Below are 24864 nucleotides of genomic sequence, written 5' to 3'. Positions count from 1 at the left end.
TCAGACACCGATACGAAATGCAAACCTAGTGTGGATATGGTCGGATTCTTTTCAATAAAACTATAGAAATAATTGGTGAAATTTATCTGAAAAGTAAATGAGTCAAGTTGATCGTAATGAAAAAGCGAGTCAAATGATCCAGTAGTTGGATGGTCATTGAATTCAATGCTCAGATGTTTCATGTTCTTCAAATGTATAGTTTCGAAATTGAATTTATGGAAAAACGTTTTGCAGTCGATGGTCAAATCAAGACATTCAAGATTTTGCAAACTTTCTTTTACAATCTGAAAGAATTTTGCATTAATGATTTTATTAGCTGGGAGCCCGAAGCATTTCGTGTGTAATTTTTCCAACTGTGGATTCAACTTCAAAGTGTTTATCAAGTTTTTCCTGTGCATACATACTTTGTTCAATTGATTAAAAGTTATATCTAAATGTTCCAAATAGGGAAAATGATGTACAATATCTCTGTTATTAAACACCCCGTTATATTGAACCTTCAATTTCCGCATTTTTGGAAATATTTTATTGAGCCAATTGTCTTCAGCCACTTTAGGTTGATTTTTATATCTTCCTAAACTGACTGTTTCGACACTGGCAAAAGGTTTCTTAAAATAGTCCAATGCATGTTCCGGAATATTTAGAATACGAATTTTTGTTATGGATTCAGTACAAAATTGATTTAAGTAGGAAGTTATATATTGATCATAAACGGTGTCGTTGAATTTTATTTCTATTTTGTTCATCACACATCCGAAACAGCGCAGCAATGGTAGGGCAAATTTTAATTTGAAAATAACTGTTTTTTTCCCATAAAAATAACAAGTCACGTCTTTATTCCAACAAGATTGAAACTGTAGACGATTTTTGTTATACTTTCGAATAAAAACGAATTTGGCTGCATGGTTTATCTGTTTGTTTGATGCAGCCGCGTTGAGAAAATCTTGAAATTCCAAATAATCCAGTATTACCCCGATACTGTCAATATTCAAATCAGTGATTTTCATCTTTTCAAACAATTGCGTCCTTAGAATCTGTTGGAAAAATAACTCTTGAAAAGATATACAAACGTGTCTATGATGATGTCAATGAAACTTACTTGACCGATTGATGCCCACTTTTCTTTTGATTCAAGTGCAGTTTTTTTTTATCAAACAAAACGGCTTGATTTTATTTCATTTTTTTTATCTTCAATATTTCAAAAGTTTCTCAGTGTTGACACTGACTCGGTTCAAAATATGCGAACCAAGTGATTACTACGAAGTGTAAAATACATCTGTATCTGTTGTTACATGTAACAAATTCATTTTAGCATAGGTAATTAGAACACACAACCTTCATATGACCTTTGGAATGTCCTTTTGGTATTGAGCAGGTACACAGCACGGACTATGGCAGGCAGATGTAAATTAGCATCAAACATAACGAAAATATATTCAAAAATGAAATATAGTTGCAGCTTAAAAAGGGATATAGGGCCGCATTGGAAGTGCTGTATGAATCTGTCAAAATTTCATATGAAACGTTGAATAAATTAACTAGCCCCAACTCGTTCGAATGGCAATTTGTGTTAAAGTACTAATTGACCATTGTTGTGTGGAAATTTGCATTTACCAATCGAATCTTTCTCGCTACTAATTCAACTGCCTGTCCATGAAGTGACCCGTTTGCTACGACGCAATCTTTTATTCATCTTATTCTTTTGAGTGTTGCGTAACGCATAGCGAACCGATAAAAAAGTCATCAGCACCGTTATTGATTCATATCAACATACATGTCTTAACTAAAGGTGTTGTTGTTTGTTGAATTCATCTGTGACCTCAGTGAATCGGTTCAAGTTCCAACCACTATTCCAACTTTAAAAGTCAGCAAAAATATCAAGACACAAAAAAAGTTTTAACGATAACTCGTTTGGTTCAAAACAAACCGCAAAATACACTTCATTTCGTTTTTTTTTTTTCACTTCAGCACCTTCAACGCGTTTTGTTTGAATCTAAAAGACTTCGCCCTTGAGATTTGAACATTCAGTCATTATCGTCTCAACATTGATAATTTATCAGACAGAGAGAAAATCGATTGTGACCCAAAATCAATCTACAATTGAAACCGACTGAAATCATACTAATTGCGTTAATTACAATTGGATTTGATTAAATTATCGAATGAAGAATCGTTGAACACGTCAAGTTGAAGAGATATTTTAAAGATGAATTGAAGAAGTTTTTTCTGGTTCTTTCTATATTTTTTTCACACGGTTTCAAGCAAAAGTATTTAAAACAATTTCTGAAGAATTTTGTACAGTAAATATGTTGAAAAAAAAACGTTCATAAAAATGTAGTGTTATGCAATACATGCGTTCATTGAACTTAACTAGCACAGTTTTCAATCAAATTTCTCAATGATGTAATACGACTGTTCATGAATATTTTCGGCATCACACCGATTCTCTTATCGATTAATTAATGTTGAGTTTCTTGTATTCGCTTTTTTGCTAACATTTATTTTATTTCTCTTTTGTCGTCTTGAATATCGGTCGAAAGATTTACTATTCATTGTTATGTTAATTTGCAGCGGAATTGAGGTCAAAATAAAGCGAAAGGAAAATTCACAGCATCGCAAACGAGCCAAAGTGTGCGTCGTGTAATCAATAAAATGCATGTAAATTGCAAACCGTGAAATATTTATCGACTTGGCAACTAAAATTAAAATTTTGTAAAAAGAAACGATGTAAACGAGAGTGCGAACAAAGTTTTTTTTAATGCAAAAATTATGTAAAGCAGATGAACTAGTATTATCCCCTCAATCTTATACTCAAACGGGAATTGACTGATTTGAGGAAATTCTTTTACACTTGGCACATCACCTACTCTTGGCTATAAAGCGGATGATTCTTCGAAAATGTATTAAACTAGCAACATCAGCCTGATCGAGAAACACCGATCGTAACATTATTACGGAGCTCAAATCTAAAGCAATATAAGAATATTAACAACTATTTTGCCTAACTTCAGGCTATTCGTGGTGAATTGTTCGTATTTTGAATGTAGCGCGCGAACTCCCGAACTCAACATATGGTATGCTGTTGTGTGAGTGTCACGCGTAGTCACGCGCACGTCACTTTTACTGTCATTTTGCAAATAAGAATTGGCTGAGACTGAGAGAGAGAGAGAGTGAGAGCGAGAGACAACAATGAGAATGTTTTCACCCAAAACACATGACATTGGGAGAACAATATTGACTTTTTGCTTGTATGAGAGCCAATATCAAGGTGGAAAATATACAGACAGTTTAGTTATTATCTGCCAGCAGTTCGGGTATCATTCACTTGTGACACAAGGAGACATTATTTCCTTCTATTTTGCGTTTTGCGAATCCCCGTTCATCTTTTGTGTTTATGTGTATTTATACCTGTTTAAATTGTAATCATTTTTTTCTGTGTTTCGAAAAGCATTTTTTCTCGTGTATGTGTTTGTTGTTGGTGTTCGGTATCAGGACTGAATATTTTCACTGCCGAAATTAACAACTGTGACAAAATTCCCCGAGTGGTTTAAAATATTTAGCAACAACAATAAATTGGTGTTAATATTTGTGGTGCAGACACCTCATTCAAACCGACTAATACCATTGGCATTTTGTGGATTGGTACGTAAGATTAATTTCGATACATTGAAAGGAAAAAATCAAATGAAAAATCAAATCGCATCAAATATTCGTATGTGAACAGCAAAATATGCTCGAACAACTTTGATTTTATCCGATGTTTCTCATAAATACACCGTTTCAGTTCAATCGCCATATATTTTTTCCGTGATTTTTCCACATAACTCATCACATTCAATAAATTTCCCGAGGAAAGAAAAAAAATTTCAACTCTTTAATTGCCATAGACACCAATAAATATCGTTCATAAGAAGCCCGTGAAAAAAAAGATGAAATGTGTATGTTTTTGTACGCATGAGTATAAATTACACTTGTCGTTTTTTCTCCCTATAGTTCGTCTATTCGCTCAATTACGTTTGTTTACAATATCCAGTCAATTTGAATGATGAGGCAAGAAGAGAAACAAAAAACGAAGAAAAAAAACGCGAACAAGAGAGCGAATAAAATGAAAAAGAACTCAGCACATCCATTTGAAGCTCCATTTGAATGGATATGGCGATTGAATAAACAAGCAGCATATCAGCAAATTAATAAATTATCGGCCGTTTGTTGGCAATTCATATAAACATAAAGATGTTTAGTGTTGCGTTGGGTATTTTCATTTTTGTTTCTTTAAAAGAAATCACGATGAGCTGAACTAGAATCAACAGTTCAATTTTTTTGTTTGTCAGACTGTAAAACAAACATGTAAAAAATAAATCATAAGCTATTCGTTGAAGTGAACAGAAGGTTGGATAGCATTGTGAGGGGAAATTGTGTTAGGTTTCAAGGACACGGTCTATGATAAGGTACTCTTCTTGCGAGAGTTGTTCTTTTCTTTTCTCATAACATTGTGCGAATATTCGCGTTAACCAAATGTCACAGATTCTTCTGTGCGAAATGCTCACATTTACGTTTTTTTTCTTCTACAGTCGACGATATATTTCGACATCGACTCGTTGTCCAAGTGAATCAGTACAATTTAGAGCGATTTTTGTTTGCTAATTGTTTGCAAATCTGATTTAAGTTACGTATATGGCTTCTTTAATGGGAAAATCCGCCAGCTAAGTGTTTAATTGACCACTATCGAATTGCTTAAACCCGAACCGAGTCAGAATGAATTTTGCAGGTCGCCCATAGAAATGTGCTAATTTGTCGAGGAAAAAGAATTCGAACCGACAGACACACACATACACACTAACTCACACAATTGAGAATGAAAAGAAGCCATAATAGAATTAATAGTTACATTTTCCAATCATTCTCCTATTTTGTGCCTGTGTATTTTTTTTTTGCCAGAGTTGGAAAGCTAAAATGGATTCACGTGGGACGCTTTTATGCGCATATTGAGAGTTTACCAAATGAAATAAGCCAGAGAAAATCTATTTGTATCATTCCATGGCGCAGCGATACAACATATAGCATGTGTAGTATTTACCATCCGCCTCAAATATAAATTCGAATGGAGAACATGTGTGTTGTGTTCACTGTACACAGTTGCAACACCGTAATTTTCACATCGACCACTGTATTCTAATTAAATACTGTGCAGGCCTGACGCTCGCCAATCAATTTAATCAGAGCGACATCATCATCAACATTTTTTTTTCTTCTGTGTATGTCTGTCGGTTTTCTCTACGATAGTTTTGGCTATAAAACGCAAACATGTCCCAAAATAATCTATGAAATATCGTGCCGGAGATTCCATTAAACTTGATAAAGCACAATGAAGCTTAAATGAAACACACTCAAATCGACCATAGCATTACTGTGCTGTATTTCATGGAAAGTTCAACTTATATACACAGTCAAAAGAGCGGAAAAAATATTTCAAAAAAACAAAACATTAAAATTACTATAGTCATGATTTCCATGATTCATTTTTTTTTTGTGTAATGAGCATTTTGGGTGTTGTTCAATGCTATGTTTTAATATCATCGCTGTTTCCATTACGTAAAATCGGTGCGTAGAGTAATTAACTTACTGAGATTTCGTGATTCAATCAAATGTAGACTTCGTCATTTAGAGTAGCGTCATTTTGTGCACGATTTTGTTCTGATTCTGTTTGACAGTCTGCTTTCCCATCAACCGAAACATTACTGACGAATATTTCAATTGATTCATTCAAAGATTTTACTGAACGATCATCAGGCGAATATTCTTCTTCAAAGTTCTGCAACGAAAGAACAGCTCAAATTAGCACAAACTTTTGTCATTTTAATGTTGAAATCGATGCCAATACCGAAGCTAAACTGCACACAGCTTTAGTGCTGCCTCGCAATGGACGTGTCGAACATCCGTTGAACCTAGGCAAGCGATACTCCACATCTGCTGTTTCGTCATCAACTTTACTACTCGGACGCCCGCCTTTGTACAAACTATATAAACTGTTCAGTTTTTCAAGTGTTTCAGTACTGAACTCTAACGGGCTTAGGCCAAATGATTCATCGTCGTCGTCTGATGGCGGTGGATCAGTTGGAGGCGGTGGGATACATCGTTCGAGAAAAGCTTTGACATCACGGCAATAGCTTGGGTTCTGTACTTTATCATCAATTGCGTCTTGTGTTTTAAGTTTATTCAATTTATTGTGCGAATTGCGATCTGCATCAACATTTATAGACCCATAAATGGGTCTAGCGCCTACAAAAAAAACACAACCAACTTTTGTCAAATCTGTTAAAAAAAAACAATTCTGTCTTTGCCGTTTTTTATCTTTGCAATAAACATTTGTATCGAAACGATAAGGTAAGATATTCGTCAAAATTAAATGGAGTGGATACGGTACGAATCCACCCGCTCCCCAAAACAATTGACTTAATATATACACATAAACGAATCCAACAACGTTCATCCTTAATTGTACACAATTAGAATCGTGCCGAGCGTACCTAAAATCGAATGTGAATAATAAGAGAAATAGCAATTTTCCTACCTGCTACGTGTTCCCATCGCTTGGTGACATTCGTTGTTGGAATATTAAGTGTCATGCGATTCTTTGCACAATCAATGCAATTCTTCGATTGTTGCCATGATATTTGGTCGTTACATTTTCGTACGGAATCTCGTAGATCGCGTATTTGCCATGACAACTCTTTGATAATATCACATTGATGGTTTAGTTCGCCTTGTTGTCGTTCGATTTGATCCGATTGGTTTCGCAGTTGCTGATTAAACTTTCGACTTAATTGCAAAAATGCTTCGTGGAATTCACTTCTTAGTTGATCCATAACGTTTTAAATATTGATACAACACCACACTGAGTCTCTGTCTCACTTGAGCAATTTGTCGTGAGCAAAGGAAAAATTTATACTAATTGACACGATAAACAATTTAGACTTTTTTTTCTCACTCCGCTCTGTGTGTAAGTGTGGCTGTTAATGAATGTACAAACGTGATTTATGTTTTGACGGGTTATCTTACCATTTTTTTTCCATGTATTTTCTTTGTGTGACGATAAGCGAATACAACAAGTACAATGTTCCTGTCACTCCGCCTGAATCATCGAGAAATAATATAGTACTTAAAATTCATACGAAAACTTTTGAATAAAAAACATGAGCCTTTGATAAAATTAAAATTTCGAATTCAAAGTTTTCTTCTAATTTTATGACAGAGAATAACGAAAAAAAAGAGAAAAAAAATGTTCACTTCTTGATGTGTCAACAGAATATATTTCTATGGAGTCGGCATTTTTTGGCTATGTATCGTATTTAGGTTATCATTCGTTTCATTCTCGCCGTTTCAATACTTCGAGTGTTCGTCATAATTTTATCACTTCGTGACATACATGAATTGCTCGTTTGTAATATTTCTTTTCTTTGTAATTGGAATAGTTACTTGAAATAATACATCTAGATACAACAGTTGTGACACTTGTTCACATGAACTAAACTTAGTAAAACATATATATATATATTGTGAGGTTCTTAATTTTAGATGAATTCAAGTTGATAAAAACATGTATATCCAAAAATAGAGCGATATACTTTTAGACATCCAGCAAAAGGGATTTTTGTTTCGTTAAATTATTGATTCGAAATCGGAGTGTTGTTCCATTTGGCTGAACAAATGTCAAATGTAAAAAATGTCAACATTTTTCGTTGAACTTTGTTGTATATATGTTCAATTCGGTTAGAAAAAAACGTATCAAATCAGTGAAATGTTCCTAAAAATGGTAAGTTGATTGGAATTCCAGCGATTTTCCCATCAATTTGAAGCAAACTCATTCAAATGCGAGGTATGGCCGGATTGAAAAAAACCATAATAATGTCACCGCAAAATAAATGCCCCTTAAAAATAAATTAAACTTTTCATTACGTTATTTGTGTTGTTGCGTTATTTCCATAAAATAATCAAATCACATGCAAATATTCGTTTTATTTTTATCTTCAACATTTTTTGGGGATAATTGGAAGACAATGGAAAATGTTGCGAATGTTTTCCCGTTGCGTGTATTGTGTATCTGTTCGAAAGGTACGAGTCTCAATTTACGAACATTCCTGTCGTGGGTACATGCGTATATTTGTTTGAATTAATAATAACGGCAAAATTTGATTTGATTTTATTCCGTAAAAATAGCATATTTTCCACCGAAAAATCAAACGATCTGCCTTTATTACACGGTGTAGCAGAATATTTAGCATATCTGCAAATCCAATGAATGCCCGAAAATAAAAACGCTTTTCTTTTTGTGGGAGGAAAAAAAATACCAGCGTTTCATCGATAAATCTGCACACAGAGATATAAATATGCGCTTCCTTTTGTCTTCAGATTCTATAGACCAATGAATTTGGTTATTGTAATTGTGTATTTTGTTTCTGTGCCAATTGCTCCCCTTCGTCCAATATTCTCTGGCACAAAAAAAATGGTTATTAAATTCTGCGATAGCGATATACCCACAGAAAAAAAAACAGTTCAATCTAGATGAAGTATACAATTCAGTGAAAACGAATCATTCGCATCGTATTATATAGCTCATACAATGCATAGCACACACATAATACGTAGTGTAGACCATGAAAATGTTATTGGGCCAGGATGTTGATGACGTCAAAGGTACATCACATAGGGACCTATATATTCTATGTGCATAGCACACATTTTCTATAGGCCAATTTACAAGGATAGCATCTTCTATGTGCCAACATCAACGACGTCATCATTTTCTCATACTGTGTTTCGGTTCGATTTGTTTTCGGTGGTGTGGTTTCAAATCACAGTCCCCCGTTAAATTACATGAAATCACGAAACGTACCCGTATGAAATGGATGTTTATGGCTACCACAAGCCAGAAAACACTATTTTCCCCATAGAATATTTTGTAATGGCGTAGCGCTAATAGCATTGCGAGTAGGTACCGTTGAAGTTGAAATGAATGCGAATTAAAAAATCATATGGTTATAAATTTTCATTGCAAATAAATTCGAAACTATGTTTACAAAAGCAATGATGACAACTTAAACATATCGTTCGACCCATTTCTTGAGTAAAAATTCTCAATTGCACTTGCTTTCTTATTGGTATATATTAACCCGCATCACGCTATCCAACCTAGAATACACTTAAGTTCACACTTTATCTCATTTTGTCTATGGAGCCATTTAAAGTTGAAAGAATTCAACGTTAATTTCACATTGGAATTTCGTTACATATTCATAATGTGTCTTCAACAACAAACTGTCGGAGACAGAAATATGCTCAATAAAGCAAATGGGTCAGTAAACATTGGTGGTAATTTAGTTTTTCGTTAAACCATTTTGTACGATGCTGTAATACTAACGAAAACTTCCCAATGACAAATCATTTAGTCTCGAAGTGAGACAGTTAGGATATTTATTTTGAAGCGATAATGAAAAATCTGCTCTAGAGAATTTCAATAAAAATTGAACTAAACAGACGCATCCGCTGTGTAATTATTGCTGCTGCTGCTGCTGAATGTCTATGCTGTACAATATAAGTGAAAAATATTGGCTCGTTGGAACTAGCATAAAATGTAATCAATTAATTTTATGTGTTTGTTAATGATCTCGAGGGCACTGTCTGATACACGAAAAAAAAAACTAAATATGTCGAGTAGCCAGCCAAAAAATATTCATTACGTCTGAAATTCATACAACTTTCAAGTGTATATGCCAAACAAATTCAAGTGCACATGGTTTGCGTGCTGTGACGTTCTAAATAGGAAATCTAATTGGTTGGTGCATGAAAATGAAAGCGTAAGAGAGCATTCAACTTTCAACAAACTAAAAAATTGTTCCACATGAATATCGTGTTCAGTATGAGCGAAGGGTTCATGCGAAAGGAATCGCACACCTGTTTGAACAATCGTTGAAAGAATTTAATTGTCCGTTGTCAAAAGCTAAAACTCATCTAATTATTTATTTATCTATTTTGGAATATATATATATGAAAAAGGACCCTTTCCCTCAAAGCAATCAACATTCCAATCATAATTGTGTGCAATTTTGTTCATATATTTTCCATGTGGCTCTCTATATTCCTTATGGTGGATGCTGATTCAATTTATGTGTGCTTCACTCGCGCGCGCTTCTATCACCTTTAACATTTTCGGGAAAAAAGAACTGAAAGCTTTGCGCATGCGCAGTGTTCACTTCACAGAGAGAAAAACGGAAAAAAAGGAAGCGACTATATCGAAAATGTGCTATGCCAGACTGAGTGGCTGATACTAATGTGTTAGTGCAGTTGATAGTACTGAGTTCAATGGTTCAGAGCTTTTTATCATTGAGCACTGGATTGTAAGCTGGCATTCGTACATCAGTAGTTGATGGTGACTGATATCACCACCAAATCCGTGCATCGTCTACGCAATATAGTATGAGAAAATCAATTCAGCAAGAACGTCCAAAGACAACAGCATTCATCGCATAAAATATTTATCGAATTAAAAAGTGAAACGGATTTTTGTTCCTTTCGGTTTTTTTGTGAGTGTATGGAAGCCATTCAACCAGATTTTTACAATATGGAACACAGTGATTTATTCATGTAAAGAAAGTGGTAATTAAGAGCATCCAACCATGTCTAGTGTTTGTTCACATAAAGCAATTCTATTGATGTAAAATATTAAATGCAAACAAAATTTTAATGGTATTCATGAAATGAATGCAAATCTGAAGTGTTTTTTTTATTCAGAGTGAATTTAGTAAATTAGACTAATATTTATTGGCACATTTTATAGAAAAAGGGAGACGAAAAAACAAAGAAAAGAAGAAAAAAGGAATGAATTTTAATTCCATTCATTGTTCTTGAAGAAGTTTATTTTAAATGGTCAAATTCGCAAAGTAGTCGCAACATTTCTTGCCCATACTATGTAATAGGCTCATTTCTAAGCATCTTACTTAATAAGACCTTTTTATTTTTAATATTCAATTAATTATTCAGTTAAACTAAATAGCGTGAACCAATTTGATTCCGAATTGGGAATGATTTTCAATTTAATTTCAAGCGAATTGCTTCTAATTGAACATTTCGGAATTTTTCGATGGGATTTATTGATTTTATCAAAAATAAATAATATCAACCCAAATCCTCCTCCGTAAAGAATATAATGTAAATTCGTTCCAAATTCGTTGTCGTCGTCGTGCGATTCAAGTTGCCACACAATCGTATTTGTGGCGGTAATTCCGTTCTCTTTCTGCTAAGGCCACAGGCATTTCGAATGAAAATCACAAATTCAATTAAGTATCGAAATGAATCGATGTTGAGACAGAGAACTACATTACGAACATATCTTACACATTTTGAATGCCAAACGATATAGGGATGCCTGTCAATTTGCTTGTTTACGGTGCACAACACCAAATGGGGTATGAAAAGAATATTTCGGAATCGATAGGCAATTCATTTTCATGACTTATACACGTTATCCGACTCAATGAAATGATATGGCCATTATGCCAAAGAGTTTCGTTTTTTTCTTCGCTCTCTTGATTTTGTTTTGTTATAAAGCCACCCGGAGGCTACTTAGCCACTTAGCCTTAGTTTCCGTTGGTCATATATTTCAAAAGGCGATTTCATGAGATGTCAATAAATTCCATAATATTATTACTAGTTTTCGACACATACAAAAACTGAGTGAGTCCAAATGTATTGATTACGTATTACGGGGCGACTATACAAAGCGAAAAAAGCAAAATATCTTGGCGAAAATGTATTGATTGATTTCTTGCAAAGAAACCCATTAAAATATTATTAGCACTGCAAATCGCCCATAAAGTAAAACGTTATGGGATAATTCATAAAAGTTTGCCATATCCATGATGCTATCGATGGTGTGTGAGCGCGCACTCTGTGCTGCCGAATCATTTAAAATAATGTGACGTTTGAACAAAAATAGAATCTTAAATAGTGCTGTTGGTGCTGCTCATTTTTTTGCTCGAGTGCAATGTGGCAATAATGACGTCGTAAATCTATCTTTGTCTTTGGCAGTTGAGTTGAAGTGATGCAGACTCACATACACTCATTCTACTCGTAGCTCGTACATTCGTAACGATGTGCAGGTGTAAGACAACACTCAATCCCCATTTGCCCCAGTGTTTGTGTGGATGTCATTAAAATTTGTGAACCGAAGAAAACAATGAAAAACCATTTCCGAACTATATATATTCTTATATGTTCGATGTAAACGACAAGTACATATACAATCCATGTTCGACTTGAAATTCAATTTGATTTTTTCCTTTTCTCTCTTTCTCTGTTCTGACTTTGTCGTTTCGAAGCCATACATCTATTGTGTATTACCATTATCTTACGTCTCAATTCGATTTTGTGCCAAATCGGCATAAAGGCGCACTGTAAATAATGCGATCTATCTGTTCCCAACCAGCAAGTTGTAGTTCACACACTCTCTATGTGTGTATATAAGTGCGACCCCCATCACATTTATTATATAGAAAATAGAAATCGTATGCAGCAGGAGCAGCAGCCGAGGTAAAGCTTGTTCAATGATGTCGATTGTACTATACAGAGCGCTCATGGTGCTTATCATTGACGTCATCGTTTGCAAGAGCTTTTTTCCCTCGCTCACTCTCTCTCTCTCTCTCTCTCTCTCTCTCTCTCTCTCTTCCTATCCAACACCACTCGTGGCGCAATGTTGTAGCTGTTGTGAGATATTTCTCGCTGAACACAATCGCTGTATTTTTGCAGCGTACACATGTGCGCCTCATTCGCAGAAACATGGAACGGAACGTACACAACTAACAATTCAATGTGAACGCCAGCTTCTGGGATTCGATATGGATGGATGGAATTTTCGCAAAGCGTGTGTTTGCGTCCACAAATGCTTATTTGGTGGAATGTTTTGATTTAAGGCTTGGGTCAATCTAAAATGGATTGCGTCTTATATAATAAACAACTATTACTGAATTTATTCAAACGACATGTGCTGGATGTGTTACGTAGCGTAACAAATGTATGTGGAATATCGCACTCTATTCAAGTGTTTCGAATTAGAAACAGTTATGGGTGTGTTTACACTAAAATTGAAATCGATTCAACTTAAGAAATCGTAGTTGTTAAATTTAGTTGCGTGTTTGTTGGAGGAATTTTTATAGAGAAAATGTGAATCATAATATTCCATTCTTAGTTTATATTTCTTGAGTCAATTTTGAAAGAAAAAAGTAACGACGGAACAACCGAAAGGAAATAACGAAAATTTGAGATTGAAAAAAGTAAAAAAAAAACTTCGGAACATCAAAATAACACATAAAAATCTTTAGATTCAATTTACTTCTTCCTTGCGATTTTCGAACAGATTCTCCAAAAATCTCCGATTTGAGAGAGAGAGAGAGAGAGAGAGAGAGAGAGAGTAATCAGACTTTTCCATTGTGATACACATTATCCAATTTGTGCCACATAACGATGAGTCATCAAATGTTTTGTGTACTTAGTAAACATGTGCATCCCGTAGCACTAACGGCTGATTTCCGTTTTGATTCGATTCGATGCAATGTTTTCCCTTTTATGTGAGCCCCAGCTGATATCCATAGAAAGCAAAACGCCAATAAAATTATTTCGCTGAAGTCCCAAGTCAATGCAAACAAAAAGTAACATTTGAACTTTCGAATTCAACATTCAAAACATTTCACATTGAGCCAAGTTTGTTGGTGGGCGGAGAGTACCAACAAATTATCTTATGCCATTAAAAATGTTGCAAAAATTTTGTTTGTCTTGATTGTCACTTTTATCAAACGAAAACCAACAAAAAAAAGCCGTATTGAAACAATAACATCACATAGATAATGCAGTAAAAATGTTGTTTACTGAAGCATATACTTTTGTTGATGGATTCAAACGGAGACTTCACTCTAAATGGCGCAGCGGAAAGAGATATTCATTGTCCTTTGGAAAACCGAGCAAGTAAAACTGAAGAGCATTAAATTTGTCGAAAGCATCAAAATGCAGAGAAAGGGAGGGATAGGGCAAAAAACTAGAGCAAACTGCCACGCCACGAACCATGATTTGGTTTAAGGATATCTTTGTGTCCCTCACTTTACTCCATTTTTCACTCCTCTTTTGCCATTATTCCGACAATTTCTTTCATAAACAATTGTTCTTTCATTTCTTTTTTTTTCTTCTTTGCACCCGATTATGTGCTCTTTTTTCACTTGATTATGTGCATATGACACTGGCAAATCGAACAATACAATAACAATGAGCATTAATTGTGGAGCCCGCATGAACGCTGCCACAGAAAACTGGATGCAAAAAAAAACGATTTAATGGGAACAAATGGTGCACAGTGCACACTGTTTACTGTTTGCTAATATACTATGGTGATGTATATACATCGTAATCATAGTCTCGAACTTCATTAGTACATTTTTGAATAGAATTTTCACAGCACCGTAGCGATGTGTCACTACGTTAGATGTGTCATTCGAATGCTTTTCGATGGAAAATGCGCAAATGATTGTGCAACTAAAACGCCTATTTCCATTAAAACACAGAGAATTATTTTATTTCTGGGTTATTTTATCATAATAATTAAATGCGAAATTCTCTATATTTCATCTAATTTCTATGTTTATACGAACAACTTCACTCGCCAGTTCATTATGACTTGAAGACATAGTTCATAACAACGTTCAAAACTGACAGCTACATTCTCGAATGCAAAAATATTTAGACGAACTGACGGAAGCGTCATTTTTTAAATATTGTATACAGATGAGATTGAAACACGGCTTGGATATAGCAAATTGGTTGTTACATTCTGATGTCATATTGTCCTGCTCATAGGAATTAAAGTTTATTCTCATTCATTAATAGAATGAACGAAAATTCCGCTCAATTGCCAAATGAAACATGCAGAACTGAACGGTTATCGAGTTATTTTCCATTGATTTCAAATTAAATATCATTAATTACAACAAAATTTGCTCATGATTTGATATATGTAATCTAATCGATATCATGCATTATTTAGTGCACCGCATGACATCACGTCTGCCGCAAATTCGCAAGTATAGCAACGAATTTGATTACAACTTGAATTTACGTTTAATTTCTTGTTTCGAAATAGGAGTTGCATCGTAAGTGAGAGCCAATAAATGTTTGCACAAAATTTGACAAGCAAACCAATTAAAGCAACAATAACGGAAAACACATTTTGAATTGAGCGCATATGGAAGGAGTATTGAAACACATGCCAATTACAATCAAAATGAAATAGAGCAGCAGCACGGATCTAATACAAAACGTTTAATTCGGTGAGTCATCTATTGCGCTGCACAGTGCATGAACACACACATTGAGTTTCATCACTTTTATCCATACATTTTTTACTTGAATAATTTTCAGTTTTCGAGAAAACGCATAAGTTGCCATAGCTGAGCATCATCCCTCATTAGGTCAACCGTAGTAAACCCACAAAGATGTTGATTAAAGAGTATCGAATTCCGTTGCCACTGACAGTGCAGGAATATCGGATCGCTCAGCTGTATATGATAGCCGTAAGATAAAACACATTTATCCATAACAAAAGCCACTTTTACGATGGATATGTTCATTGTTGTCTATTTTCTCTGACCATGTAGAAAAAAAGCCGTGATGAGAGTAAAGGGGCTGGAAGCGGTGTTGAAATTTTGATCAATGAACCGTATGATGATGGACCTGGTGGCGTAGGACAATACACACGAAAAATATATCATATTGGCAGCCATTTACCCGGTTGGATCAAAGGTAACCAATCAGTTTTTTTTTTTATCTGGCTCTAAATCAAATTGTGCTCTGACCCATTTTTTTCGAACCAACCAACGAAATGCACACCATTCATAAACATAACCATTTCTCTATGCTGTGTTTGCCATTAGGACTTTTGCCAAAAAGTGCTATGACGGTGGAAGAAGAAGCTTGGAACGCTTATCCCTATACAAAAACCCGTTGCACATGTCCATTTGTTGAAAAATTCTCATTAGAAATCGAAACATATTATTTTCCGGATGATGGACACCAAGAAAATGTCTTCAATTTGGATGGTAGTGATTTAAGAAATAGAACTGTCGGTAAATATCACGACGAGACAAAACAAATGTGTTGTCTGAGGTCAAGAGCCTTAGGATGATATGTTTTAAAATTAATCAAAATTGCTTGAGACCCAAATTGGATTATTCTCTTTTTTCAGATTTAATTGATATTGTAAAAGAGCAGCTGTATGGACATGATTATGATGAGAGTGAAGATCCGACTCTGTATATTTCAAGTAAAACAAAACGCGGCCCTCTGTCTGAATCATGGCTCGAGGACTATTGGAATGAGGTAAAAAACATTTTATCGTAATCAGTAAAATTACAACTGTAATTACAAATATTGAATAAATTAAATGGAATTGCAATTATTTTTCGCCAGGTTAAAGATAAAATGCAGCCAACATCGCGCAATATGTCTCTAATGTGTGCTTATAAACTGTGCCGTGTCGAGTTTCGTTACTGGGGAATGCAAACAAAACTAGAGAAATTCATACACGACATAGCGCTACGGAAAACAATGGTAATGCCAAACGATAATTCGATTTTTATTGCTATGTGATGTGATTTAATGCATCAACAAACTGGTAATTGCAATATAAAAACAGGTCACAGCACATCGGCAAGCATGGGCTTGGCAAGACGAATGGCACGGTTTAACAATGGAAAATATACGAGAATTTGAACGAGAAACTCAGCTGCTTTTGCAACGGAAAATGGAATTGGATGGCGAAGACGAAGATGAGGATGGTAAATTGGAAGAAGAAAAACTCGTTGTGTTCATAAATTTAATTTCGAACGAAAATTTCAGAGTAATTTATATGATTTTTTCGCTTACAGCAAACGCAACTGATTTGAGTGCAAGCAAACATTCATCTCAATTCCAATCGATCGAAAAAACGGAAGATACTCCAATGTTCCCCAAAAAATTGCCAGAACCACCACAACTCAAGGAGCATCCACCAAGCATAGACAGCTCGGAGGGTGAAGACGATGTGCTGCAAACACATTCTAAAACACGTAAAGAACGATCGGTCAGTGGTCAATTGTCACAACACTCAAGAACAAAACATGGATTACATTCACCTGCCGGATCGATGCACAGTTTTGATTTACAGGTATTTTATTTATTCGATTTTACGCTGCTTCTACACTAACCGCTTATATACAACTAATAATCTGGAATGGCTGTTCTAATTGCGTTTCGCCTTTCAAAATGTAAACAAAAAATACACGATGAAGAATGATGTTTTTGAAAGTCGGTGATGCTGTTTTTAATTGTGTGTTTTTTTTTATTCTTGAATTTTAATTCCGAGATATAACAGAAAAAAAGGAGTGTTCATTAGATAGTTTGTCTTTAGTCTATGGTTTGTTTATTGTAATTTTTTTGTATATTTGAGTTTTGTCTCTTTCTTTTCTCTATTTTTAACATCATGACAGCCTGCAAATCAAACAAATGTCAAAAATGTAAGTTTTAATTTCCCATATGAATGTATCGCAAATCGGCCCACCTCTCAAATTTTCAGTTATTTCTTCACACAATTTAGTTTGTTTATTCGCAATGCACTGATCTACTCTTAAGTTACTTAACCGTGATAACTGAGTTTTTAGCTGACGAGTTTTTTTTCTGTGTAGATATTTCTAGTTTGTAGTTATCCTAATATTCATTGTGGCAATTCATGCAGCTTGATAAAATTTTAATGCAAATATCTTATTCTAATCTACTAAATGCAGGTGGCAAATTGGCGAATGGAAAAGTTAGAGGTTGATTCCAAATCCGGATCAGATGAAGAATTCTATGATTGTATCGGTAAGTTGCTTACGTTACCTAACTGATTGAATTGACTGAAACTGCGATTGAAAATCTATTTATTTCTTTTGAAATAACAAAAAACCTAAGGTAAAAGAGTGTCACTGTCTGGTGAGGGTATGATTATGTCGATACATATACCATTGTATTGCTTGTGCCATACCACAACCGCTGAAGTTTCGCTGAAATAGCTTTTTGCTCCACATATCAGATTAAAAAAAAATTTCAAAAATTATTATTCATTCAAACATCGCCACATTCTGGCTGAATCATGAGTTTACATATCTGTAGTACGAATAAATCTCCAAGAAAATAACAATACAATTCCATTTCCAGACATGAGTGAATCGATATCATTGGCCAAATGGAGCTCGCTAGAGCTGCTACCCGAGGAGGATGATAGTCCATCGGCAGGTCAGAAAAAATCCGCTGATGACAGTATATTCAGCCACACGTATTTGCAACGCGTTGCATCGGAACGCAATAGCCGTCGACCAACATTAGGAACGTCATCGAGCATGGATCGTAATCATGATTCTCCACCCAGTTCACCCGGTCATTCGTGTCCAACCAGTGTTCTTGCACTGGTATTCCATGCGGGCAGCTGCTTGGATGCGAGCACCGATCGTACAGCGAAAAAGTCTGATGTCACCACATTTCGTGGCGCATCCGAATCAGTTATGCGTCAACATTATCCATCCTTAGTCGGTCATCTAGTTATCAAGTTAGTTTGTTGCCCACCAGTTTGTACTGATGCACTGGGAATTTTATCGAGGTAAGAAAACTTCGTTTTGCACAAAACTGCAACTTTATTATTCTTCTCTTTTCTTCGCAGTTTAAGCCCCTTTTCCTTCGATGCATCACCGTCGGCTATGTCCGAACTACCAAATTTGACCGATGTTCCAATCGGTGCAATTCCATTGCTGACCACATGTACGCCCGATTTCCAGGATGCCATCAATAAGACAGTGGCCAGCGCAAACATCGTATACAATGAGTTTTTACGATCCGAAGAAGGAAAAGGTTTTAATGGTCAAATAGCAATAATCGGTGATTCGATGGGTGCAATCCTTGCCCATGATGCCCTTTGTCGAGTATCGCACACTCGTCACGGCAGTGAAGCGTCTAACTTGGACGAAGAAGTGTATCATGGACTCTTAACGGATCCGGAGTTGGATGCAACGAAACTGTTAACAGCGCCAGCACCACGGAGACGATCGTCTTCCACTAGCGATTCTCGTTTACCTCGATTTGAATTTGAAGTGGGTGATTTTTTTATGTTCGGCAGCCCATTGGCCATCGTTTTAGCTGCCCGCCGTTTGACTGATAATCGGGTGGGCAATCAAAAGCCGCATTGCCAACAAGTATACAATCTATTTCATCCAACCGATCCCATAGCATCACGAATTGAACCACTTTTGAGTGCACGATTTTCAATGCTTCCACCCGTTAATATACCTCGATATGCAAAATATCCACTTGGGAATGGGCAACCGTATCATTTGTGTGAGTAAAACTGTAGATGCATTTTTGAATATCTTCATCATTCATATGTGTGATCCATACTCAAACGGAACCATTTGTTGTTGTATCGTCTATTCAGTGGAACTCATACAATCACATCCTCAAATGTTCAGTGATGGCCATCAAAGGCGGTTGTCAGATGCATCACTCCAAAGTACGGTGTCTGGTTCGATTGATAACATTCCATTAACCACAATTACCACTTGTAAGTGATTGTTTTCCCCATATTTGCTCAACTGCAGTCTGTTGTATTGATTATATCCCAATGTGTCTATCACCTCATTGAGAGCGTGTCAAAAACAGAAAAACCACTAATCTATTTTCTTACTTTCACATTTTCAATTTAGTGCAACAACGATGGTGGGGTAGTAAGCGACTGGACTATGCTCTGTACTGTCCAGAGGGACTAAGCAATTTTCCTTCACATGCACTTCCGCATCTATTCCATGCGTCATATTGGGAAAGTTCTGATGTGATTGCATTTATTTTACGTCAATTGGGTCGATTCGATAGTTCAATGTTGATTGGTCACGACGACAAGGATATTTCAACGTTCCGTCCGAGCCAACCGCGTGAGAAATGGATTAAAAAGCGAACATCGGTGAAACTAAAGAATGTCACCGCCAATCATCGCGCAAACGATGTTATAGTGCGTGAAGGTCAGGCGCAAAGATTGCAAGCACGATTTATGTACGGCCCCTTGGATATGATCACATTGGCCGGTGAACGTGTCGATATTCATGTAATGAAAGAGCCACCGGGCGGTGAATGGACGTTGCTGGCTACCGAAATCACCGATAAATCAGGACGAATCATTTACACGATTCCCACGGATAAATCACTCGGCTATGGCATTTACCCCGTTAAAATGGTTGTGAGAGGCGATCACACATCGGTTGATTTTTATTTGGCTGTGATTCCACCGTGCACAGAATGTGTTGTGTTCAGTATTGATGGATCGTTCACTGCGTCGATGTCGGTGACCGGACGTGATCCAAAAGTTCGAGCTGGTGCTGTAGATGTGTGCCGACATTGGCAGGAGCTTGGCTATTTATTGATTTATGTGACTGGTCGACCGGATATGCAGCAGCAACGGGTGCTCTCTTGGTTGAGTCAACACAATTTCCCACATGGATTAGTGTCATTTGCCGATGGACTGTCATTATCGGATCCACTTGGTCACAAAACCGCTTATTTGAATAATTTAATTCAAAACCATGGTGTTATCATTCATTCAGCGTACGGCAGCAGTAAAGATATAGCCATTTATACACACATAGGTTTGAAACCGAAACAAATCTACATTGTTGGAAAGGTATGTACTGATATGGTTTATATGAGGTACTTTTCACAAGTTCAATTGATCAAAATGTATTTGTTCCTTTTTAGGTTAGTAAAAAGCATCAATCCGGTGCAACGGTGCTTAGTGAAGGATATGCATCCCATTTGAATACGCTGATGGCGCACGGAGGTTCAAGACCAGCACAAGGCAACCAACGCATGGTCATACCAAAAGGTTGCTTCAATCTGCCCGGTCAGGCACCATCTTTGCGTCGAAGAAGGTACGATTCATGTTGACTATATTCATCATTGAGTCTCTTGTTTTCGTTGAATGTTTGTTTTACTAGATTCATGCGTTTGCGTTGAAAAAAGATTTTTTTTCTGCCACTGTTGAATAGCATTTCTTGTTTATTATTTCGAATTATTCGCAAATCTGTGAATATTAAAATGTTGTGTTGTGTTATTCGATTCATTTTTATTTTGAACGGGATTATCAAACCTTATGATATTTTTCTATAAAATGTATCTCATTTTTATTCTTTCTTTTACTTTTTTCTATCCCTCCACATCCATTCATTGTTGAAAATCAACAACGTTACGGCTACCTAAATATGATCCGAATGAACTGTAAAAAAAATGTCGAATAGGTTGCATGATCAGGATGTTGTAAAATAGATACACACAACGACAATGTCACACACACACACACACCGCAAAATGATTTGCACAATAAGAAAAATGTAAAAAATAAAACGTTTCAAGACCAATGTAATTTCCATTTCTGAATTTGCCATATATGTTTTTAGATTGTTTGTTGTTGATAACGTGCAATATCTAACATATTTTCCTCTTTATTTCCAATGACAATTCAGCAATGAGAGTGGAATGTCGATGTCTTCGCCAGCACGCAGCGGTTACATCAAACGTAAAACATTTTTGAGCTAAGCAGAAGAAAAAAATTAAATTCAGCAATGTGTATGTTTAGAACGATCAATGTCATGTGTATCGATGTGCTTAATTGATCAAATTGCAAGTTGAACAACAAAAACAAAAACTGAAATCAAGAGAAACCAACGCTTTATTGATGTGGATTCACCGAGCAACCGCAATTTTATTTTGTGGCTGTTAAAGTTCGTGTTTAAAGTGCACACATTTGTTTGGCAACAGATCAGAAAAAAAAAACGCATGCGATTTTGTTCACTTCCATTATCTATCCAAACTGAAGCCACCACTTTCTACGTTCTCACTCACACATAATTCAGCCATTCAGCCGCTCCTCTCACTATCAACGACCTGCTTTCATGCAATTTTTTTTTACAAACAAACCCACTCCCTCTTAAGGCGAAATTAGATCGAACACAAATCATTTCCTGACTCTTTGTCACATGGTGAGTGTGCATTCAAAGTACTATTCTGTATTTCGATTCGAACCATTCGATTCGATTCAATCATTTTCTAATAAATATAAATGCTTTTTCACAGTTTTATTAAAATTTGATCCTATTTCCATGGTCTCTTCAAACACAGGTACCTGGCTCAGAAGACTGTTCTTTTTCATGTGTTTTTGTGTGTTACTAAAAGAAAATTACCAAAATTAAGAAGAATATTTATTGTAAAATCTATCAAAACCAATTATGTGAAAGCTTTCTAAATGCGTGTGGCAAATAGGAAATATTATTACTATTGTATGAAACTTCAAAGCTACTTTGTAAGTTTATCCAAACGAAAAAAAATGTTAAAAATAACTCCAAAAATACCAATTTGAACATGTGTTGAGGTAAAGTTTACAATGTTTTGATTCCTAAGGAAAAGATTTTGAAGAAGAAAATCAAGTTAATAAGTGTTTAGAAATACTGCAAAAAATACAAATATTTTCGTAATTAAAACCAGTTAAAAATAAAGTAACAAAAGAAAAACAAATGAACATAATTAAATTTATATGTGTATATTTATTGGCTGTTTCGTTTAGGTTATAATCTGACCTCACTGATGTCTGCATATGATACAAAAAATAAACAAGAAAACAATTTAGGCCATATTTTTGTGACTAGTTACAAATTCAAATTATACTTCATCAAAACACATGTAACATAAAAAAAAAATTATAGATACATACTATTGGTGAATGTGGTTAAAAAATATATATAGAAATAAAAAAAAACTTGTTGTTGTTAGTTAAAGCATTTAAAAACAAGATTTAAATTTAATCCGAACCTGGCCAATTTTATTCAGGTAATGGACAAATAAAAAGCCAACAAATAATTAAAGCACACACACTCATAAACGTACGTCTATCAAATGTTTCAGGCGAAATGTTAAACGATCGAAACTATTTTTGTTCATATCAAAATTCATTTAATTTTCTTTCTATTTTACTATTTGTTTTAAAGATTCAGTTTGAAAAAATGTATTCAACATGTGAAATTTCAACTTGAAAATTGAAGGGAAAACGCCAATTTTGATTGACAACATCCTGTATCCTCAAGATGCAAAAAATAAAAACTGAACCATGTGCATAAGCAAATAAATGAATGAATGAATCAATAAACGATTTCAATGAGATGAAAAATGTAAAAAATTCATGTTTATTATTGTAAAAATAACTCTTCTTTATTGAATTGTGTGGTTTTTGGTTGAAGTCTTCGTTTTACTAAAAATCGAACAAATGAAACAGAATCGATCTTTTCAACTATTTTATACTTTGCAATCTGGCAATATCTGCAATATGATAAATGATATAACACGTAAAAAAGCATCAAGTAGCATTTCGTACATTCAATCCAACTGATTTGGATCTAATGCTGAGTATTCCTTTTCTCTTTGCTGAAAAATCAATTCGTCCAATTGTACATTGTGTTGTTTAATTGCATTATTCGCTTCTGATACCGATTGGTTTTAGAATGAAATTGCAAATAATATGATTTAGTTTTAATTTACCGGCAATCTGAATTCAAATTGGTATAATTTGCCACTTTAACCAACCTAATGATCTGATTATGCACTCTTGTGGTCAACATTTAAACCGATTGCATGAAAATGGGCGAATATTTGACATTTGTTCAATGCAATAATTAAAAGTGTCAACGAAAGTAATTGTGTCGGATGCTGTGTGAGAAGAGTGGATGCTTTAGCGTTGGTGAAGTGAAAAATCCAAATTTTTATAGGTAACCGCTTGAATATTTATTCGCTTTCGAAATATGAAGATTATATTTTGCTTGCCATATTCAAAGTCTGCTCCGACATCAAAATGTTCCGCTTTATTTGTAGATTGGAACATTTGGAAGATGCCGTACAACGAGAGGTTAGGTTTGAAACAAAACTACGAAAATGATTTCAAGCTTAAATCGAATGCGCAAAATCAAAGCAGTTCGCAGTGTGGACTTCAAACCAATTGGCAATTGGCAAACACACCAAAACGCCAACCTCTCGAACCCGTTAATGGCGAATACCCAACAGTTACATCTCAAGCAGCCGCTGTGTTGGAATCCCCAACAAAACTGAATGACTTGAATTATGATTGTCTGGAACACATTTTCGGTGGCTTTTGTTTGGTAGATTTAATTGGTATTGGCGGCACATGCACATACCTACAATCGGCTACCTGTCGCTATTTCCAAACAAAGTTTCGGAAGCACACTGTGTTCATCGATTGTGAACGATTCCCAAACTACAGCATTTCCAGCGGAGCTGTGCATCAAAGAACTAACATTGGCAGCGATATCGAAGCGTTCATGTTTGTATTTGGTGCGGTGCTATCCAAATTGGCTATCGTCAACATGTGCCCAATGCTTCAAGTGGATCCAGAGCGTTTGGAGAGCGACGCAAAAATCCAGCGTTTGATCGAAAAATATTGTCGAAATCATTTGCGTGAGATTAGTTTCCGGAATTGTGGCAAGCTAACAATGAACCATGCGCAACCGTTAGAAGAAGTGGTAAAGGTGTCCTTCGATCATTGTGTCCTGGGTGAGAAGTTGGCAAACTTTGATTATATGTTCCCAAAATTGAAAAGACTTGATTTGATCGATTGTGACGTCAGAGGTGTTCGCCGAAGTATCGAAAAGTAGGTTTATTTTAGCCCAGGAACATTCAATAAACGATGAATTGAAAGAAAACGAAATAAATTTTATT

General features: G+C 35.4%; 3 protein-coding genes across 18 annotated transcripts in view; 2 read left to right on the top strand and 1 right to left on the bottom strand.

Annotated features, from left to right (window-relative positions):
* The window catches only part of LOC129565741 (uncharacterized), a 13285-nt gene extending 6324 nt beyond the window's left edge, over nt 1–6961 (bottom strand). Inside the window, exons 1-3 of one of the 2 annotated variants that reach the window (XM_055440928.1) lie at nt 6572–6961; nt 5882–6279; nt 5400–5812 (exon numbers count right to left, since the gene is read on the bottom strand). In XM_055440928.1, coding sequence (XP_055296903.1) covers nt 5642–5812; nt 5882–6279; nt 6572–6866 — 864 coding nt within the window. In that variant the 5' untranslated portion in view covers nt 6867–6961 and the 3' untranslated portion in view covers nt 5400–5641. Of the gene's footprint in view, nt 1–5399; nt 5813–5881; nt 6280–6571 lie in introns of those variants that run through there. The other variant, XM_055440927.1, reaches the window with a different exon arrangement.
* On the top strand, nt 3149–22670 carry LOC129565740 (protein retinal degeneration B). Of its 15 annotated transcripts, none has more exons than XM_055440922.1 (19): nt 3161–3642; nt 15179–15365; nt 15457–15608; nt 15693–15837; nt 15969–16160; nt 16280–16413; nt 16504–16644; nt 16730–16871; nt 16962–17239; nt 17562–17588; nt 17856–17931; nt 18268–18706; nt 18767–19437; nt 19535–19660; nt 19803–20770; nt 20845–21017; nt 21384–21504; nt 21609–22124; nt 22264–22670. In XM_055440922.1, exons 3-17 carry the CDS (start codon nt 15531–15533, stop codon nt 21409–21411), a joined length of 3618 nt encoding a protein of 1205 aa, XP_055296897.1. In that variant the 5' UTR covers nt 3161–3642; nt 15179–15365; nt 15457–15530; the 3' UTR covers nt 21412–21504; nt 21609–22124; nt 22264–22670. The 15 variants fall into 15 exon arrangements, with proteins under 15 accessions (XP_055296893.1, XP_055296900.1, XP_055296895.1 ...); XM_055440924.1 differs by having other exon boundaries at nt 3234–3642; nt 21384–21476; XM_055440923.1 differs by lacking the exon at nt 3161–3642 and adding an exon at nt 10335–10653.
* Nucleotides 22671–23783: 1113 nt separating this feature from the next.
* Nucleotides 23784–24858, top strand: LOC129565739 (uncharacterized). Its single transcript, XM_055440907.1, has 2 exons — nt 23784–23900; nt 24004–24858. Exon 2 carries the CDS (start codon nt 24021–24023, stop codon nt 24798–24800), a length of 780 nt encoding a protein of 259 aa, XP_055296882.1. The 5' UTR covers nt 23784–23900; nt 24004–24020; the 3' UTR covers nt 24801–24858.
* The last annotated feature ends 6 nt before the right edge of the window (nt 24859–24864 follow it).

The sequence above is a fragment of the Sitodiplosis mosellana genome, unplaced genomic scaffold, assembly GCF_009176505.1.
Source record: "Sitodiplosis mosellana isolate CC-2019 unplaced genomic scaffold, AAFC_SMos_1.0 Smas_scaffold_3, whole genome shotgun sequence".
Lineage (NCBI taxonomy): Eukaryota > Metazoa > Arthropoda > Insecta > Diptera > Cecidomyiidae > Sitodiplosis > Sitodiplosis mosellana.
This window is presented reverse-complemented; position numbering and strand designations above follow the sequence as displayed.

Bases quoted from the DNA above. Each gene is read 5' to 3' on its own strand.
- LOC129565740 (XM_055440910.1), top strand. From the start codon at position 15,531: ATGTTGATTAAAGAGTATCGAATTCCGTTGCCACTGACAGTGCAGGAA. The intron at 16,161-16,279 runs GTAAATATCACG...CTCTTTTTTCAG, and splicing joins TTTAAGAAATAGAACTGTCG to ATTTAATTGATATTGTAAAA. The intron at 19,661-19,802 runs GTAAGTGATTGT...TTTTCAATTTAG, and splicing joins ATTAACCACAATTACCACTT to TGCAACAACGATGGTGGGGT.
- LOC129565739 (XM_055440907.1), top strand. From the start codon at position 24,021: ATGCCGTACAACGAGAGGTTAGGTTTGAAACAAAACTACGAAAATGAT.